This window comes from Stylophora pistillata, chromosome 1 (genome assembly GCF_964205215.1).
Source record: "Stylophora pistillata chromosome 1, jaStyPist1.2, whole genome shotgun sequence".
Lineage (NCBI taxonomy): Eukaryota > Metazoa > Cnidaria > Anthozoa > Scleractinia > Pocilloporidae > Stylophora > Stylophora pistillata.
In genome coordinates, this window is record NC_142519.1 from 18,991,274 (window position 1) to 19,009,418 (window position 18,145).

Genomic DNA, 18,145 nt, shown 5'->3' on the forward strand with positions numbered 1-18,145 from the left:
TATCCTATAATAGCCTGCTTTTATAAATCAACATCTGAAGCCATTTTTAAGCGATTTGCACGTGTGCCAGAAACGTTACTGGAGGACCTTGCGAACAAGGATTGTTATAAAGGCACCGATAACTAATTAAGGTTCAAAGAAATCACACAGAATAAGTTCATTACATTAGTTTCAGATTTTCTTGAAGAGATGTCGCATCAGGTCAAAACCAGCTTTATACAACATAAGTCTTTCAATTGATAGAGAAACTGATTAACAAGGGCTACGATTAATGCAGGGACAGTGATCACATGCAGAGTCAGAATATAACCTTTATTCATTTAGATGTATCCATGATCTTTAAAACGTTTTAAGCTCAAAACAGGCTTCCTACTCACTTATGCCACTCGATCTACCGAATTGCGACAAATTTCACACTGTTCATGTCAGATAGTTACCTAAACAACTTGATGTTGACAGCAGATAATCAAACTATGAATCACTGAATCTTAACAGTTTTAATCATCATCATCTGTTTCATCCACAGTTGGCTTAGTGTCTTCATTTCCGTCCGTCATTGCTCCGTCACTTGTAGGTTCAGGCAATGTGTCCATACTCGACGGGTTGGTTCCTACTGCTCCAGTTGGCACTTTCGGGGAAGGCACTGAAAGTAACAAGAGTGTCATAACAATTTCACGAAAAATACGAATGGATGATGTAATTGGCCAAACGAACAAGGAAATTTCAAACGCCTATGCCGGATACGACGGCAATAAAGAAAGAGCTTACGGTTTTGTCGGCTTTTCTTCTGAGGGGCTGATGGTGCCTGACTATTTAAACACGAAGCTGGAAGAGAAACAAAAATGTCATGATTAGGGCAGTTTTCATACCAGTTTCGACAAATTGGTCAGAACCAAAATAACCACAACAGCCAATTCGAGCGAAGTTGGTGTCGTCATCATTAGCCAAGTAGAACTCCATGTAAAAATAGGCAGAGCGATAAAACCTTTTTTTTTGACGGGAAGAAACTGTGTGAAAAACATACCTGCTGCTGTCTTGCATACAAGAGTTTTGCTTCGAGGCTCCACGCATGTTTCGCAGTCGTTGACGCATTTGTTTAGACCAATGATAGGCCCAGTATTTTTGAAGGATTTTTGTTTAAGTGCATAGTTCTGTTTGCATTTAAGGCAGGATCCGCTGCCTAGACATTCTACGCAGGTGGAGTCATGCCAGTAACAATCTGTGCACAATAACAAATGTCAGAATGAAAATGACTTTTCAAAACTGAGAGAAGAAAACAAAGCAAAATAAAACAAAAACCGAGAATAAAACGGGAAAACGCTTTGTTCTAACTACTTATAATCACCCTAACAACAAAAGCTAAGGGATTGAATGGATAACAAACAAATCTGCAAACAGATGTACCTCGTTTGCTAGTTATCCTTTGCTGTTGTCACATCAGATGCGAAAGGATACGCATAGTTTTGCTGTTCCTGTTAAGTCATACAGCTCTTTCTCGCTTTCAGGCTTACGCCAGTAATAGAGATTAAGCTTTGAGACTGATTTAATGTGCCCCCGCTACTACGCTGACCTAAATGAGGGTGCATGGCAAAGGGTTTATTCGTGAAGCGTGCCTAAGCCCAAAACTATTACGTGACGCGTAAACTTTTACCGACAAGAGGGGAGGTTAGATTTTCTCTTTTAAATTCATGATGCGTGAAATATAATATTGGGATCAGGATCCCCCTCCCTTTACTGACGTCTTTAATGCGTCAGTTACCAACAACATTGCCATAACAACGGAGTACGATACCCATCACCTCTACAAAGTTATGAATCTATCATATCAAACAATAAATTCGAACAGCATTTCTTGTCACAGCAGCGGGCGATTTGTTACTGAAATTAATTGGTGACATCAATAAATTCACTCATTTACTTACCTGTTTTTCTATCACAAATATAAGCCCTGACGACTGGATCCCATACTGATACTTGTCCCGATCCGGGTGGACACTGGCTTTCGCATCTACGTCGAATGTAAGTTTTAACCAGTGTATAGCCTTCTTTACATCTGCGACATTTGGGAAAATATGACTTGGGATCCGAACATTCTAAGCAGTTCTCGTTGCAGTCTGAATTTCAAGAAAATTTAAATCAAAGAACGATTTTGAAAATTAAGTAACCCGTAACGTTGACGAATTCAAACCTGATTCCTTTGATAGGAATCAAAGGAAAAGCTACGAATCTAGGCATTGTAATGGATAAAAATCTATCTTTTAACGACCATATCAATGAAACATGCAAAAAAGCCATTTTTGCTATAAGATCCATTGGACGCATCCGTCGATACCTTCCCAATGATGCGTTGAAGATGCTAGTCAACTCCCTTGTAATTTCTAGACTAGGCTATTGTAATAGCATTCTATATGGGATACCAAAGTATCAAAGGGACAAACTACAGAGGATCCAGAATATCGCCGCTCGTATGATAACCGGAACACGAAACACTGACCATATCACACCTATTTTAAAGAATCTACATTGGCTGCCAATCGAAGCAAGAGTTAATTTTAAGATATGACTTATAACTTATAAGATCTTAAATGAGCAATCTACTAGTTATTTAGAACCTATTATACAAGAATACCACCCATCAAGAACACTGAGATCATCAACTCGCTTACAGTTATGCAGCCCACCTATTAAATCCAATTCCTATGGTGGACGCGCTTTTTCAGTATCTGCACCGAAACTATGGAACTCAATTCCCGAATATATTAAAAGAGCGGAAACAGTAGAAACATTCATAACTAGGCTTAAGACATTTTTGTTTAAAAAACATTACTGTTAATTAATTACTTATTCTTATGTCTTAATAATCTGTTGTTAGGCGCATTGAGATTAGAAATGCGCCCTATAAGCATCTATTTATTATTATCATTATTATTCAAGTTAGGGGAACAAATCGTTGTAAAAATAAGGCTCTTATAATAAAGGTGTACGATATCCTATTAGATGTCTTAGAAATCTAAACGACTGTCGATCGTTTCAAAAACCATACTAAATTTCATGTAAAGCTTAATAATACGCTCACACATAACCATCTTTTGTCTCTGTTTACAGCTACAAAAAAAAAAAAAGGGTCAGGAGACGAGAAGGCATTCGTGCTGCGCTGAGCGTTCAATACGTCAACGGGATGAAGGATGAGTAACAAGTCAGTCTCTGTTTATCGAATTTTTGTCGTCTTTGTCTAGTAGGAAACCTTGGCTCTCTGCAGCAAGATCAAAAGAAACACAACCAAAGCAACCTTAAACATTTGCCGAGTGAGATTTCAGAGTTCAAAAACATTTCAAAAACACGTTAAAAAGCGTCAGCCTATCGAGAAACTCGGAACAATTCTTCAAGATTCATTTCATTTCTTAATTTTCCGACCGGGGTGAAAACACCACTTAGCTTAGAATGTTAAAAATGTAAAAAAAAAAAAAAAAAAGAAAGAAAAGAAAGGCAGAGCTCTCGCACTCGATGATTTATGTCTGATAACTCGTACGATATTCGTCCTCGCAGCTAGTTGTTTTCTCAAAGAGGAATGTGCTCGTGTTTTAAATCATATAACAAATGATGATACGTCTGACGGAAACAGATGAAAGTTTGGGAGCAACAAGTATTCCTTAAGCAACAGAGCAAAATGACAGTAGGTAAAATCTTCAAGCTTTAACACTGGAGATTATCTACTAACTAGAAATTTCATAGCTAAATTTCATTAAAAAAATAATCAATGGGCAACTTACCAGACCTAACTGACCCTGAAGAATATGAAAGCACAGGAACAATGGAAACCAAACTTAGAAGGGGGAGAAGAACCTTCATGATTGTGAAGCGTATAAATGGCAACTTTCCAATGCACGCAAGGCAATTGAGATCTATTTTCTCTAACATGCAAAGTAAACAAATACCGAATTGATGACCTCAATTCATGATCGGCAGGGCGGAAAATCAAGCTGTTTGAGGAGGATTGAATGACGACATTTGTTTCCACGAATGATCAGGAATGTCTGAGAATTTCGGCAGGGGGTATTTTGGTATTACCTTTGCACGTAACAGAGATTGGGTTTCAAGGTACTTAGCTCCGAAATATTTAGTTTTTGGTATCGCTTTACTTAGAAGAGGTTTCTGTAAAGGTTATGAGAAAAAGTACGTATACATACTTCCCTATCCCCCTCTCAACTCCCTTTTCCATCGCCTTTAACCCAAAAACAAAACAGAAAGCGATTCGCTTTTCTGGCAAGTTGAAGGAGACGGTTAAAAAAAAAACAAAAAACAAGAAAAAAACTAGCTATTACTTACACGTATAGAAAGTTCCCCTCCGGACTGATGAAACACAGCTAAAACTACACATTTTTCTTCTTTTTCAATAGTTTCTAACTGATTGCCAGGTTTTTTCCGATACGCAAAATTGTCACGGAGTTTCAGTTAAGAACCATACATGTTTCGCAAATAGGTCCTCATATCGAAGGCAACGGTAACATGGAAGGCATCAATACCCTGGTACTGGTGACTAGTGACCAGTCTTCATGCTATCACAACATCCAGCATGGCGTCCGGCGAAGCAACTGATAATTCGAATTTTGATCACTTGAACGAGGATATTAGGCGTTTGATTGCTTATTTAGAAGCTAAGAAGGAATTAATGGACGCCCATATGGTTGAGTACTTCACTTCAAATCACTGGGAATCCCTTTTATCACCTCAACTTAGAGAAGATCTCGAATCACTTACACACGAGCAACTTATTCATCTACCCACTGTGGCTTATGATAACACTTCCGAAGAATATAGAACACTCGGTGAACACCTGAAAACTTTTCTCGAAAAAGCAAGGCAGGCTCAACTCAAGAGTTTTACATGGGTGAAAGATCAAAAGGAGTTTACAAGCGAAAACAAAGTGAATTTTATTTCCCACATCATGACACCAAAAAAATCGTACGAGGTGGATGTGATGTCAGATGTGGTTGGTAGATTAGCAAAGCGATTCCAAGTCAATAAGGTGAATTAAAATCTTGCTGCGTAGCAGATTATTTCTACGCTTTCATCGGTTATCGATTCAAGTATCTTCCATCATAGCTCGTAAGATCCAATTTTGTGGCCTTAATGTAAACTTGCTCTTATTTTTCTCTGTATTTTGGTTGATACAGTACTGAAAGGAGGGTTGAGAAATAACTGTAAAATATTAATATATATATACATGTAGAATACATTTTTCCCCCAGATTTTGGATCTTGGAAGTGGTAAAGGCTACCTGAGTCAGTGCTTAGCATTGCAGTATGGATTAAAGGTAGTTGGTGTTGATTCCTCTGATGGCAATACACAAAATGCAGCCAGGAGAAATGAGAGGCTTTTGAAAGTGTGGCCAGGACTTGTGAAAAAGTCTAAAAGAGAGAAGGATAATTCATTGAGGAGTGGTACTATGTTAGTATTTACACACAACAGCAAGGAAAATTTTGAAGATTCATCGTCGGATGCTTGTACTTCTTGTTGTGATGGCACTTTACATCTTTGTGACCACTGTGGAAAGGATAACAATAAACAAAAATGTTTCTGCAAGTCTTCCTTGTTATCATCAACCAGTCCAGAGAAGGGATCATTTGATACTGTTCATAGATGTTTAAATACTGAGATTTCCATGACAGTGAAATCAGAACAATCATGTATGTATGCACAGAACCCAACTTCGTATGTCCCAGTTACTGGGCTTGTTGATCAGTCATTTGTTTCTAATGGGACATTAACAAGACTTTTTGATGAATTGGGAAGTCCCTCAGATGTGGAGAACATGGAATGTGATGGCATGTTTATAGTTGGTTTGCATACCTGCGGGGACTTAGCTCCAACTGCACTGAGAATATTTACAAGTCAATCCTCTGTGAAGTTGATTTGTATTGTGGGCTGTTGTTATCACCTTGTTACACAAGACCTAGAAGGTAAGACTACATGGAAATGTTTAATTCAAACAAAATTGTTATACCAACAATTTATCTAAAACTAAGACTACAAGAAAATGCTTTGTAAAACAGTACTGTATCTACAAGATCTTTCAAGCCTCTCACCAATTATTGCTGAAGATTATCCTGTTACGCAGACCATCACCCTTTTTTCGGGCAGGATGCTTCAATGGCCCTGACAGCAGATTACCTCTCTATAATTTGTCAGTTTTCCATAACAGTTTGCATTAAGCTCCCATTTTATACTCCAGCTGGTTGGTTTATGTTTGGAAGTACTTAACAACCTGGCAATTTATCAAATTTCCTTCACAGTTTCCTCAGGTACCCCTGTATACTCCTAGGTGACAAGACAGCAGGTTACCACCCAACAATTTTATTACATGTACTCTGACAGTTTGCATAGGTACCTAATAGATATATTCCTGATATATTCCTAATATATTCCTGAGTTGTGTGCAGCACTGTCAGAGTAAAATGGCTTATAGTATATCTGGTGGCCTAGACAAGGGCTCCAACCCAGACCTGTCCACATGAATCCAGCATAGTACTAACCAGGAGGGCATAGCCTCCACTACCTAATTATCTGCAATATACTGTACTCTTACAAATTTTGAGTATGATGGCCCTGAAATTGCAAGCACTGTTTCTTAATATGTAGTTTTCAACTTTAAGAATGTTTTCAAATCAAATGATCATGAGTAGAAGTAAATACCTGTTACTACAAGGAGGTGGCATGGCCGAGTAGTTAGGGTGCTGGACTTGTAATCCAGTATCCTGGGTTCAAATCCTCCACCCTGCCACTCACTAGATTTGTTCTCAATTGCCCCTAGTTCAACTCCTTGGCTGCACTCTGTAAATAGCCCAGTGGTCTGCCTCCTGCCAGTGGGAATTTTGAAGCACTTACTTTACATTGTGGCTGAAAAGCCCCTAAGGTGGAGCTTCAATTTATGTATTTATTTATTTATTTATTTACATACTGTAAGTGACTTGCACAACTGTTTGACTGTGTAACTATTACAGAACACAGGAAATTATTGTCCAGCCACTGATTTGTTCCATTTTTTTGCATTTATGTGGCTTTTTCTACAGGATCCATTGATTCTGATAATGCTCTAGGTTTTCCCATGAGCCAGTTCTTAAAGCCGTTTCAACTTCAGATAAGCAGGAATGCCACAATGGTTGCACAACAGGTGACAAATTACATTTTTAGACTTGGTTTCTTGCATTCATAATTTTATTGCTATATTATAAAGAAATAATATTTGACTACTGATGTTTAAACTTAACTAAAATCCCTCCTGGAATCAAGTATTTCAATAGACCTTTGAAAATTTACTTAAGGCCTTCACAGAACATTTTACAAGTGTTCTTGAGTATTTTCAGATTTCATTAGGTTCTTCAAAGAAATCCTGGCACCATGAGGTTTGAAATCTCGCGCCTTTTATTTAGAACAATTTTGAAGGGCATCAATTTGACCTCACACTGGTAAGTTTTTTTACATACTCACAGGTACCCAATTATGACATTTGTTTACTTACATTGCAGGCTGCAGACAGAATCTCTTCAGAATCCCAGGTAAGAAAACTGTATTTTATTATTCAGTCTAAAAAATTAATTTTAAAAGAATGAAGTGGCATGACAATTCTGGATATGAACAAAGTGTTTTCCTGTAAAAACAGGCGGGTTTGTTTGAATGAGATCTCATATATCCTGTTGTGGTAATAAGCATATAAGACTACTCCAGATTATGAAGGAGTGTTTCATTGAGTTAGATGGATAATATCAATTTTCTATTTTGTTCTTTTTATAGTGTCCCCCTCTTAGTGTTCTGTATAGAGCAATTCTTCAGGTGTGTAATTATTATTATTGTTATTATTATCATTATTATTATTATTATTATTATTATTATTATTTTTGTTATTATCGATATTACTGGTAATTTTATTATGTTAAATTATTCTCTTATTATACTCCAACTGGGTGCCCTGTGTTGACACAGTCAGGGTTTTGATCATCTATAGAAACAGCAATAAGTAATGGAAAGGATGGATGTCAAAAATTTACGTTGATTTTGGAAAGAGTTGCCATTAAATTGGGAAAGGGTAAGAAAGTCAATAGCATATTTACTTGCTGTAAGGCAATTAACCCTTAGACAGGTGAGTGATTAACATTTTCCTTCTCCATACAACATCATCCGTGGATCAAACATAAAGATCATGGGAATAAAAGAAATGAAAGGAGAAAGAAGCTCTTGATTGTTAAACAGTCCGCTCTTTTGATCATATCTGCATGGAAAAGGCGTGTTATAAATTTGAAATTATTATTATATTTTTACAAATTTTCCTTGTCATTACTACCTTTAGGTTTGGAAATGTATCGAGAATGGTAAAGATAATGTACTGGTGTTAGGGTGAAAAGGGTTACTTTGTTCTTGTTTTCTTAATAAATAATTGTACCAAGATTCAACTTGTCTTTTTTGCTGTGAAAACTCTTTTCTGATAAGTTTGGTTAAAAACAAGGGTGTGCATTATACATGGACCCATGCATAATATACATGGGTATTTAATAAGGTAATTAATGTTTCTGGCTATAAGAATCTAATAGTTATTTTAGGACCGACTTGAAGAAGTTGGTAGACTGTATAGTACTTTGAGAAGTCTGTTTTAACATGCAGAGCCACCAGTCAAGTTAACTCACATGAAGTTAATTTTAATTATTTTACAATAGGTCATTTTGAAAGAAAAGTTTGGTTTGGATGGAAGGTTGGTGAATATACTAGTACAATTATCTTTTTTTAATTTTTATGTATTCATGCAAACACAGTCATGTTACTAAATTATCACAGGAGTGAATTTATGATGGGAAAAAATGTAGTAATACTCTAGTGAGTATTACATTTAGCTTCATTACAATGGTAAAAATTGATTTAGAAATAACGGTAACCATCATGCAAGTTGGGTTTATCAAATGTTTTAGGTTCGGCTTACACTGTGACAATGGGTAGGTTCTCCTTGACAATTAATTTTTTCTTGGAATAACACTGTACTAACATGTATTTATCTAATTGTCAAGGAAAGGACAATTTTCTTAGAGGAATGCCCAATTTGTAACTTCAATTACTTTTCAAACAATTATAGTGGAATGCGTGTTGGCAAAGCTGGTGCAAAATGTAAGGATTTCAAGGAGTATGTTGATAAATGCCTTAATAAGCTGGGATTGAAAGAAAGAATGAGTGAGGTTTGTATTGTTATCAAGTCTGTGATGTAGAGGCTTTTTGGTTTGGGGTTTTAAAACCAAAACCAAAGAGATCAGAGGCCAACCAAGGGGAAGGAAGACATTGCCAAAGCAGATTTGTAGAAACAGACTTTATCTCTGTTTCCTTCGTATTTTTTGGCTCTTTCTTTCTTTTTCCTTTCCCATTCATCTATTCCATTCTCTTTAATTTCTTTTAAGTTAACAATTGAAGGAGTTCTGATGGTTTCTCTCAGATGATAGGTTTGCATCTTTCTTCTACTTTCGTTTGCAGTCAATCAAACAGCATGGGCATTCTTTTTATAATTTACAGTTGTCTGAAGAAGAAGTGAACTCCTACCTGACAAGATTTCAACACCATGAGAGGCATTTGCATGCCTTCCATCAGGTGAGGAGTCACATATTATTTTCAGAATCTTTACATTCGTGTGAAATGGGTGGGGAGCAGACTATGCACGGGTGTTACATTGAAAATGACACGCCCAACCCAAGAGGCTATCAACGTTAGCCTTCAACGATTCACTCTCCCACGTTCGTTGAATGGAAGTCTTAAAAGAGGGAAAGATGTTTTTTTTTAATGAGTCCTAGCGCTTCTCCACAGAGATTTACCAAATTTAAACAGTGTGTTACTTATAATCATTTCTCCAGTTTTTCCTTGTCCGTAGTCTCCCTCGCAGCCGTTTTTTAGTCTCGTTACGCAACCTCCCCACAAACGGCTGCTCACACTCGAACAACATTCCTTTCCGCTACTTCAACCAATCACCATTCGGGTTACATATGTCGAGAACTCCGCGCGCCAAAGTAATCTAACCAATCATATTGTTTGTTTCATCTTGGAGTTCAAAGCTTTCACACGGGGGTCTTACTGTCAGTTGACTAGGGAAAGCTTGTAGCACAAGTCCGTATGGATGACTTCAAATAGGAGACACACCAATAGAACCACTAGGAAATCTTACCGGAGTATAACATACCTGTTGGCTGATCGCGGTAGAAATACTAGAATTGGCAGTAGCATTAGAAGTACAAGTGGTATTGATCGGATCGAATTGTAAACATTTCGAGGATTTCCCACGGCACGAAGCTTGGATTTCTCCACCGTCGCTCTCAACGTTCAATAAGCGCTTCGTTCTGAGGAGTTCGCGATCCTTGAAGATTCCCTTCAATTCATCTTTGAGCTCTTCAAGATGATCAAAGGCCCTTTTGAACTCGATCAATCGTCGGTAGCAAGCTTTACAAACTGACAACTCGCTGGTCGCTGAATAGCAGCTCACATTCACATCCAGACAGGAACTAATAATCGCTGGAAAATCGAAAGAACTTTTTCCAAAAACATAATATTTTTTTTTCTCAACTGAAGTGGAACAAAAAAAGCAACGATCACTTTGCAAAACCTTCTTCGGCGTTTCTTCCATCAAGAAAAAAACGATCAAATGCAGAATTTGAAACCGCGGGAAAAACGATATTGATTACAATCTCTTGTGCTCTGATTTGTTACATAAGAAACAATGTCAGTGATCTCACTGGAATAGGAATAGATAGTTTATTCTGATTAAAATCGCAGCCAAAAGCTGAATTAGATTAATCGTTTTAAGAGGGTCGCTATATGGAACAAACGGAAAAATAATTCTCCGCATGGCGCGTTTCTGTAGCTGTTCTAACTCAACAGATAAGTATGCGGGAAGCGCGTTGTGAAACACCGGGCATGCGCATTCCATTTCTGGGCGGATACAGGTCATGTAAAAGATTAGCAGATCTTTGGCGGGAATATTCGCTCTCTTCAATTGTTTAAGAAAATATAATAGACTCGCTACTTTTTAACTTATTTCAGCAACATGACAGTTCCACCGAAGGTCGGAAGAAATGTTTAGCCCTAACAACTTAACAGTGGACACTACCTCTATTGCTTTCCCGTTGATAACAATTGGAGCAAAGTCCGCGGCTGATTTAGCGACTGGTGATTGGTGCAAAGACAACAAAGGGAAAGGAATGTTGTTCGAATGTGAGCAGCCGTTTGTGGGGAGGAGCGTTGCGTGACGAGATTAAAAACGGCTGCGAGGGAGACTACCTTGTCCGTGGCCCTTTAAACGCTTACCAGTGAAAACCAGTAAACATATAGAGATGGACCACTTTCTTTCAATCCCAGCGCCTTTTATGTCATTAACATTTAAATATAACATTCAATTTCTACCAACAGTTGAGGGCGGCTATCGCCCCTTGCATCGAAAGCGTTTTCCTGCTGGACAGACTACGCTATTTATACGAACAGGTATCCTATCTTTGCCACCGTCTTTGATTAGTGCTCGTAATTACGAAGCTTGGAGCGAGCTTCTGAACCCTTCTTCTCACATTTTTCTGTGTTTTGTAGGGTCACGAGTCTGCTTGTATCGTACGGCTCTTTGACCCCGTGAGGTCCCCAAGATGTTATGCTATCATTGCTTCCAAGCCTGACGAGACAACTTCCCCACGAGATGAAGACAAGCAACATTCTCGGGGACTGTTTCTAGCGTAAAGTAGAGAAGGACGAAGTTCGAGTCCCCAAGTCTACCAGAGCTATGGTGACATGTCTTTAGGACTCATTATATTGGGATACCAAGTTCCATTCTTTAGGAGGTCAAACCATATAATGAACAGCCCGATTCCCGTGTCGTTAGCCGATGAAGTTAATGACAGGTTTTGGAAAGTCTAGTGACGCATGTTGCTTTCTTGATATATGTACAGCGGAACTTCAATTTAACAAACCTCTATATAACGAAGTCCTCGATTTAACGAACGATACTTCAGTTTCAGCCCAGCTAAAGTTAGAGTAAAATGTATGCCACAAAACCTCGATATAGCGAACCAATTTCCCCAGTCCCTTGGCACTTCGTTAAATCGAGGTTCTACTGTATCAGACCTATTTGACCTTTGTCCAAATGGCCAAAGTACCACAGATATCATCATGAACAGTTTGAATTTATTTAAATCTTGTATTCAATATCAGTACATCTAACATTTACTCGACAAAGGGGTCAACAAGAAAAAATGATTGACGTTATTAACGAATCAAATACTATGATCATGGTCTATTAAAGAATAAGTGGGAATTAACAAACTTTTTGTAAAATCATTGCTTGAGCGAAATTCTTCAAAATCTACCAATAGAAAACGTTGACGATGAAAAAATTTAAACATGGAAATTTCATTAACGTTATTATTTTCGTTCATTGAGATTGAATGGTGCAATATTCATGATCAGTGAATTACAAATAGAGAACTACCCTCAAATTGAATCCGACGTAAAAGAAGACTTCGTATCAAACTCATAAAATACAATCTAAACCACGCTACCTAAAAAACAAAACAAAACAAAACCAAACCAAAAAAGAAACTAGACATAATAAATATAAACCTACCAAGTACGTCCTCTCTTAGTTAAACAACTTTCCTTTGACGGCAATTTTATCACAATAAACTATGATCATTATTTAGACCACATGGTTACACAGTGCAGGCAAATTCTTATGAGCCTCCTGAAATCGAAAGAATTTCAGCAAAACGACACCACTGAGAATAGCGTTAAATATCTGCCTTCACACGAATTGATTGTTTTTAAATATGACTAGCACTTATTCCCTTCAAAAGCAAACTCTCTCTTCGCACACTTACGGAAAGCATTCATCAGTTTTTCATAAGTATATCTTTTCTAAGCAAAGCTTCTAAGCTTTTTTCCGCGACAAAGCAAAAAGTTACCCATATGGACGTTATAACCCAACCAGCAGATCGATGTCAACTCAAATTTAATTAAGGTTAATCGCGTGTGGGAGTTCTATAAAAACTCAAACCATGCAATGATGATACTTGCATTTACTGTACGACTTGCTGCAAAAATCCTTTTTTTTAATTCAGGTGGACGAATTGCATTATCTTCCTAAGTTTCTAGTAGGAGAATCTGAGTACGTATAATGGAACCTCTGAATGCAAGGGAAATCAAAGAAGCTTTAGTAAAATGATTATAACATGGAGCGAAATCTCAAAATTTAAACATTCGTTCGTTATTAGTAAGAGAGCGAGTTCACAGAGTTCTAATTGTCCTTTAAAAAAAAAATTCCCTAAATAATCGACTAGTTATATGCTAGCGTCATAGCACTTTGGGTCAAATCAGAATTTCCGTTTTAGCTGGCAGACTCGCCGTTTGAATTATCCACAGTACTGCCAGAGTCCATGGCAGCCAAAATCTTGGAAACCTGTGCACGTTTGGCAGCTGTCATTTGTTGGGTAATGTGTACAATTGAGTCCATTGCCACTTCAGGATTTTCTTGTACAAGTCTACAGTGGATGAAATAGAAGCTCTTACCTACCAAGCATCAAAATCGTTTGTCCTCAAATAAGTGACATGATATAAACATCTGCTACAAATAGAAGGAAATGATCTCCAACTAAAGAAACTCTTCATTGTTACAACAATTCTCTTTGTCAGTAGCGTAGAAAATGTACACACAACAGTAAGGAGAATAAAGGCAGAGGCGGATCCAGGAATTTTGGATTGAGGGGGGGGGGGGGGGGGATCCAAACTTTGGTTCAGAAAGGACTGTTGGACTCTTTGAAGCAAATTACTTCTCCCCCACACCCCCTCCCACCAGTCGCGGTTGCACGTTATAATTCCTTGGCCGCTTACCGTTTATTTGGATTCATTAAAAAAATCAGCCGGTTAAAAGTGATATACGATCCTGTCTCAAAGTTGTAAGCGTCAGGTTTGATAGGCGGGTCGGGACCGCCCGGACCCTCCCCCTGGATCCGCCACTGAAAGGGGGTAAGGTTCTAAAGAAACTGTGGTGCTGCATCGATGGGGGAGTATTTCACACTTCGCTCTAACGAAGAACTGACGCTCGAAACGTCAGCTTTGAAACTCTTTATGGTGACCAATCTACATAATCAACTTAGTTGAAAAAAACAAAATTGACCTTAGTATGAGGAATATATACACTGATGAGAGGGTGTAAAGTGGTGATACAAATAAACGTTACAGCATTTCGTATCCGATATGCAAGGTTCAGAATCACATTGTTATATGGACATCTTTTCCAATATTTCTCTTACTGTAGTATAATCCATAGTTTCTACGTTACGATTCATATCTGAGAACCATATCTAGTCTTTCTTTGCAGAAATTGACCAGGTTGAATGTTCACACTCGTGGTCCTCATGGCACAGAAGTAACGAACGATTAAGAAGGAATACTTACGTCTTAATCTGTCTAAGAATCCAGTCCCTGCTTATCCACTTCACATTTTCATCGATGACAGAGTGTTCGTTTTCACTCGCCTCCTTCTCCAGCCACTCCACAACTGATTTGTTGTCATTCCACAAGTACGACTGCAGCATAAGAGAATGTATTTACGAGGGGACATATCACTTTATTTCACAAAAGGGAGAAGGAAACAGTTCCGCTAACGAAGTGCAATGAGTCAAAAGTTGTAGTGATAGGACAAAATAAACGAGTTACTATTGGAAACAAAGTTCAAGAAGGGATGTTTACCTTGGTATTCCCGTGTGCCTCTAGAAACAATCTTTCCAACATGGAACAGAGCTGGGGACTCGAAATATCACTAGGAAAAGCAAAACCGAAAAAAAATTTAACCAACGTTATCGCATTTTATGTCCAGAAGTAACTGCACTGTTTCCTTACGGATTAGCCTTCCTGATCTTCTTCTTTGCGTCTCTGGTCATCAAAATTCGCCTCAGACGCCAGTAAAAGAACTGGCGGGACTCTTTCCACTTGAGAACTTCCTACAAAGTGAAAGAAAAACACGCATGACCGGGAATTAACTCAAAAGTTAAATCGAAATTCCTTTTTTTTCGCATAAAGGCCGAGTATTTAGAGTAACAAGAGGAACTTACCAGTGCCATGGCAATGTATGGTTACGTAAAGTTAATCGAGTTTCGACCCACCCAGCCCTAAGTATTTTTGAATTAATAGCTCGCTAAGCTCTGTTTCTTTTGTAGAGAGGGGGAAAAGGACATTGAAACTATACATTGTTTGAGTCCTTCTTCCGTTCAGTAATTTGAACGGACTACGATAACAACGACAGTGAAGAATGCGAAAAGAATGAAATTAGGACGACCAGAAATTAAGATGAACTTACAGAGATGACACCCTTTTCTTGCATACGCCCTGGAGTATCATGAAGTTCAGCAAACTCCACGGAAATCTGTAAACGAGAAGTACAAACATCAAATTAAGATCCCGTGTTGTAAATGATTCTTTATCGTAAAACAAATCCAAACTTTCAATCACCTATCCATCACTAAACGTAATTGTCTGACGCATTTTCTCGGTATTGCCCAGCATTCGATTTTTCACCCTGGATAGCCAGATAACCTTTAAGCTGAGATAACGAGCCAACCTAAGTAAAAATTGGTGGGCCCGTTTCTCACTTGAAAGCCTTTTAAAAGAGTACACGGTGATAACGCATATTTTTCCCACTATTGAAGTCAAGATGGGCATGGTATTTCTTGACAAAGTTGTTATTCACAGTACCTGTTGATAAATGGGAAGTAACTTTTCCTCCCGTTCCTTCTGCTGTCTCTCCAATGTTTTACGTTCTTTAACTGGCAAATCTGAAACAAAGTCGTTCGGTTGAAATACAAGAGATTTCGAAGCGTGAAATGCTATCAAACACGTAACGGAATTCCTCAAATTTGTGCAGGTGTGCTGGGCAGAAGTTTTCCAAGGTCGTCAGTTGACACGGGTTAGCCTCGTTGAAGTTATGTAAAGATATTTCGTTTTGGGGTGCATAAATTTTGATTCCCTACCCTGAACCGTAGGGTGTACTATTAAATTCGGATGGCACACTCCTCCTCTGTGCCGCCATCACCTCTCACAAGCACCCGAAAAATCAAGCGAGTATTTACCGGCTGATGCGAGAGCCTGGGCGATCTCTTGACATTTGGCATCCAATCTGTGCATGGCTTTAACAAGATCCTTACGACGGAACTTAATTTCCACTGTACCAGCAGGTTCAAGCACTCCACCTCTGCGAGATGAAAACAGATAAAGAAGAGTGTCTTATGTGTTCTGTTCTGTTCTCATTGCGTACACGAAAGAAAGGTCGTGCACACTTATCTGTTTACAACCCATAATTGAAGTATTTGAAGCCTTTTGTCAGGAATATTGCGTTGTACCTTTTTATATGGATGGCTAGAGGAAGCACATTTCATTTCTTTTCTCAGCGTGCAAGCCGCAAGAGCAAAATGATTTCATTTTGATACCTTTCTATAGCAATTCACCAGAAAAAGAGTGTTATGTACTCTTGTAAAGGGTATTATGTACTCCTGTTGGCCGAAAAGCGGAAAGAAGTGAGTTTGAAACTGATCGGGTCAGTGCGTTGTGCTCTTTGGATTACCCTTTTCTCTGACCGTGCCTCTCTCCACATTGGAGTTTAAATGGATACCGGCGAACGTTCAGGGAAATTTCACGAAATGCAAGGCCGGAGTATAACCCATGTCGCTTCATTCACCTGAACCCGAGGCACAAACTCTGGTGGTATAAGCCTTGTGGCTCGTAATTTGACTCAGTGTGCACAGTTGCCGTAGAAAAAAATTCAAAGCATAGTAATATTTTTCTAAATCCGTATTGTTGGTCATCTTACCTGCTTTCTTGGTCAGCGTACATTTCCATCATCTCTGGGTTAATTGTTGGATCCACTACGACCCATGCTCCTCCCCGAAGTTCTCCATTAGGAGGTAGGTATATAAACACTGGTTGTTCATATTCTCGCAGTGCGTCGACAATATAGGCGCCATACTTCAACACTTGTTCGTACATGTCCTTCATTCCTACGAGTTGTTAAAGAAATAGAATCAGTTACTAATCATAAGAATACCTCAATTACCAAACGATCAGTTCTGTACAAAAAAGGTCCCAAGAGGAAGTTCACCCCCTTCTTCTTCCTGTTGATATAATATTATCTAACACTATTCATCCACAACCTTTCTGATATCTTTCATTATGATCCATCAAATACATTTTCTCGCGCACAATTGGTCTAAACGCATGACTAGACCGAACATCCCCAACCTAAAAACGGGGGGATATCCGCGGATATCACCCACGTAACGTATTTTACGTCTAGCAATTCTCTGCATAGAAGGTCAGACATGAAGCGTGAACTAACCACTACACAAATACGATGGTTTAGCTGCTTTAGGTAAGAGGATATCACGATATCTTAACTAATTTACTCTCCTACCTCCCGAAAATCCTCTCCAGTTTGCAAAAATCATCAAAGGGAGTTGTTCTTTGTTGAAGTCACGGATAGCTTGGGCAGTTTTGTAGGCAGAATCTGGGTACCACACCTGCCCTGCTTGGGCATGAATCTGAAATGAACGGAGATAACAGCGAGGAAAGAAATAGCTATTTCACTGAGTATTCCTTATCCTGTCATGCCCAAACAAATAAGATGACCCTCTTTCATAATGAAAACTTCTCCCAAAAAGGATGATGCACATTTAAAATTTAAGATATATTAGTCAGTGGGTAAAAGACTAATTAAAAGCCTTTCCTGACATGTCAACTTTTCAAATCTCTCTCTTGCGGTCGCATGGGTTGCAAACAACAAAATTAATGCTGAATGGTGCTCAATGTATCGAAAAAGCCAAATGAAAGCCATACTATACTGAAAAAGAGAGTAGAGCCGTTGACCGAGCCGGTATTTCAGGATTAACACAAAGGAAGTGCGTTCCTACCTTGGTGTCTGAATCAGGATTTCCTGGATCTGCAGGAATTACAACTTCAACTGCTCTCGTTTCAACAGTAATCACTCCCATTGGGATACCACCTAGCCTACATAAACGATAAATATTAAAAGAAAATGGAAACCTGGTCGATAATAATAATAAACGGCTTCACTGAAATACGACAAAAGAACAGATCA

General features: G+C 38.5%; 3 protein-coding genes across 6 annotated transcripts in view; 1 reads left to right on the forward strand and 2 right to left on the reverse strand.

Annotated features, from left to right (window-relative positions):
• Positions 1 to 293: 293 nt before the first annotated feature.
• LOC111343442 (uncharacterized) lies at positions 294 to 4,467 on the reverse strand. Of its 2 annotated transcripts, none has more exons than XM_088742055.1 (5): positions 4,327 to 4,467; positions 1,923 to 2,114; positions 1,025 to 1,219; positions 769 to 825; positions 294 to 643 (listed from the first exon to the last, which is right to left on the reverse strand). In XM_088742055.1, exons 1-5 carry the CDS (start codon positions 4,376 to 4,378, stop codon positions 498 to 500), a joined length of 642 nt encoding a protein of 213 aa, XP_088598181.1. In that variant the 5' UTR covers positions 4,379 to 4,467; the 3' UTR covers positions 294 to 497. The 2 variants fall into 2 exon arrangements, with proteins under 2 accessions (XP_088598181.1, XP_022806356.2); XM_022950621.2 differs by lacking the exon at positions 4,327 to 4,467 and adding an exon at positions 3,771 to 3,905.
• Positions 4,468 to 4,505: 38 nt separating this feature from the next.
• On the forward strand, positions 4,506 to 12,324 carry LOC111343440 (putative methyltransferase-like protein 25). 2 transcript variants are annotated; one of them, XM_022950616.2, is made up of 10 exons: positions 4,506 to 5,026; positions 5,249 to 5,960; positions 7,071 to 7,171; positions 7,527 to 7,556; positions 7,792 to 7,830; positions 8,709 to 8,743; positions 9,119 to 9,218; positions 9,547 to 9,621; positions 11,428 to 11,499; positions 11,599 to 12,324. In XM_022950616.2, exons 1-10 carry the CDS (start codon positions 4,574 to 4,576, stop codon positions 11,740 to 11,742), a joined length of 1,761 nt encoding a protein of 586 aa, XP_022806351.2. In that variant the 5' UTR covers positions 4,506 to 4,573; the 3' UTR covers positions 11,743 to 12,324. The 2 variants fall into 2 exon arrangements, with proteins under 2 accessions (XP_022806351.2, XP_022806355.2); XM_022950620.2 differs by lacking the exons at positions 11,428 to 11,499; positions 11,599 to 12,324 and adding an exon at positions 11,062 to 11,419.
• The window catches only part of LOC111343443 (acetyl-CoA carboxylase-like), a 40,150-nt gene continuing 34,179 nt past the window's right edge, over positions 12,175 to 18,145 (reverse strand). Inside the window, exons 63-72 of one of the 2 annotated variants that reach the window (XM_022950623.2) lie at positions 17,958 to 18,054; positions 17,462 to 17,588; positions 16,862 to 17,048; positions 16,125 to 16,246; positions 15,751 to 15,830; positions 15,356 to 15,421; positions 14,899 to 14,999; positions 14,749 to 14,818; positions 14,455 to 14,585; positions 12,175 to 13,538 (exon numbers count right to left, since the gene is read on the reverse strand). In XM_022950623.2, coding sequence (XP_022806358.2) covers positions 13,385 to 13,538; positions 14,455 to 14,585; positions 14,749 to 14,818; positions 14,899 to 14,999; positions 15,356 to 15,421; positions 15,751 to 15,830; positions 16,125 to 16,246; positions 16,862 to 17,048; positions 17,462 to 17,588; positions 17,958 to 18,054 — 1,135 coding nt within the window. In that variant the 3' untranslated portion in view covers positions 12,175 to 13,384. Of the gene's footprint in view, positions 13,567 to 14,454; positions 14,586 to 14,748; positions 14,819 to 14,898; positions 15,000 to 15,355; positions 15,422 to 15,750; positions 15,831 to 16,124; positions 16,247 to 16,861; positions 17,049 to 17,461; positions 17,589 to 17,957; positions 18,055 to 18,145 lie in introns of both variants that reach the window. The other variant, XM_088742034.1, reaches the window with a different exon arrangement.

Coding starts and splice junctions, on each gene's coding strand:
- LOC111343442 (XM_022950621.2), bottom strand. CDS start 3,849: ATGAAGGTTCTTCTCCCCCTTCTAAGTTTGGTTTCCATTGTTCCTGTG. Junction 1,220..1,922: donor TATTTGTGATAGAAAAACAG/GTAAGTAAATGA, acceptor TATTGTGCACAG/ATTGTTACTGGCATGACTCC. Junction 644..768: donor GAAGAAAAGCCGACAAAACC/GTAAGCTCTTTC, acceptor TGTTACTTTCAG/TGCCTTCCCCGAAAGTGCCA.
- LOC111343440 (XM_022950616.2), top strand. CDS start 4,574: ATGGCGTCCGGCGAAGCAACTGATAATTCGAATTTTGATCACTTGAAC. Junction 7,172..7,526: donor CCACAATGGTTGCACAACAG/GTGACAAATTAC, acceptor CTTACATTGCAG/GCTGCAGACAGAATCTCTTC. Junction 11,500..11,598: donor TACGCTATTTATACGAACAG/GTATCCTATCTT, acceptor TGTGTTTTGTAG/GGTCACGAGTCTGCTTGTAT.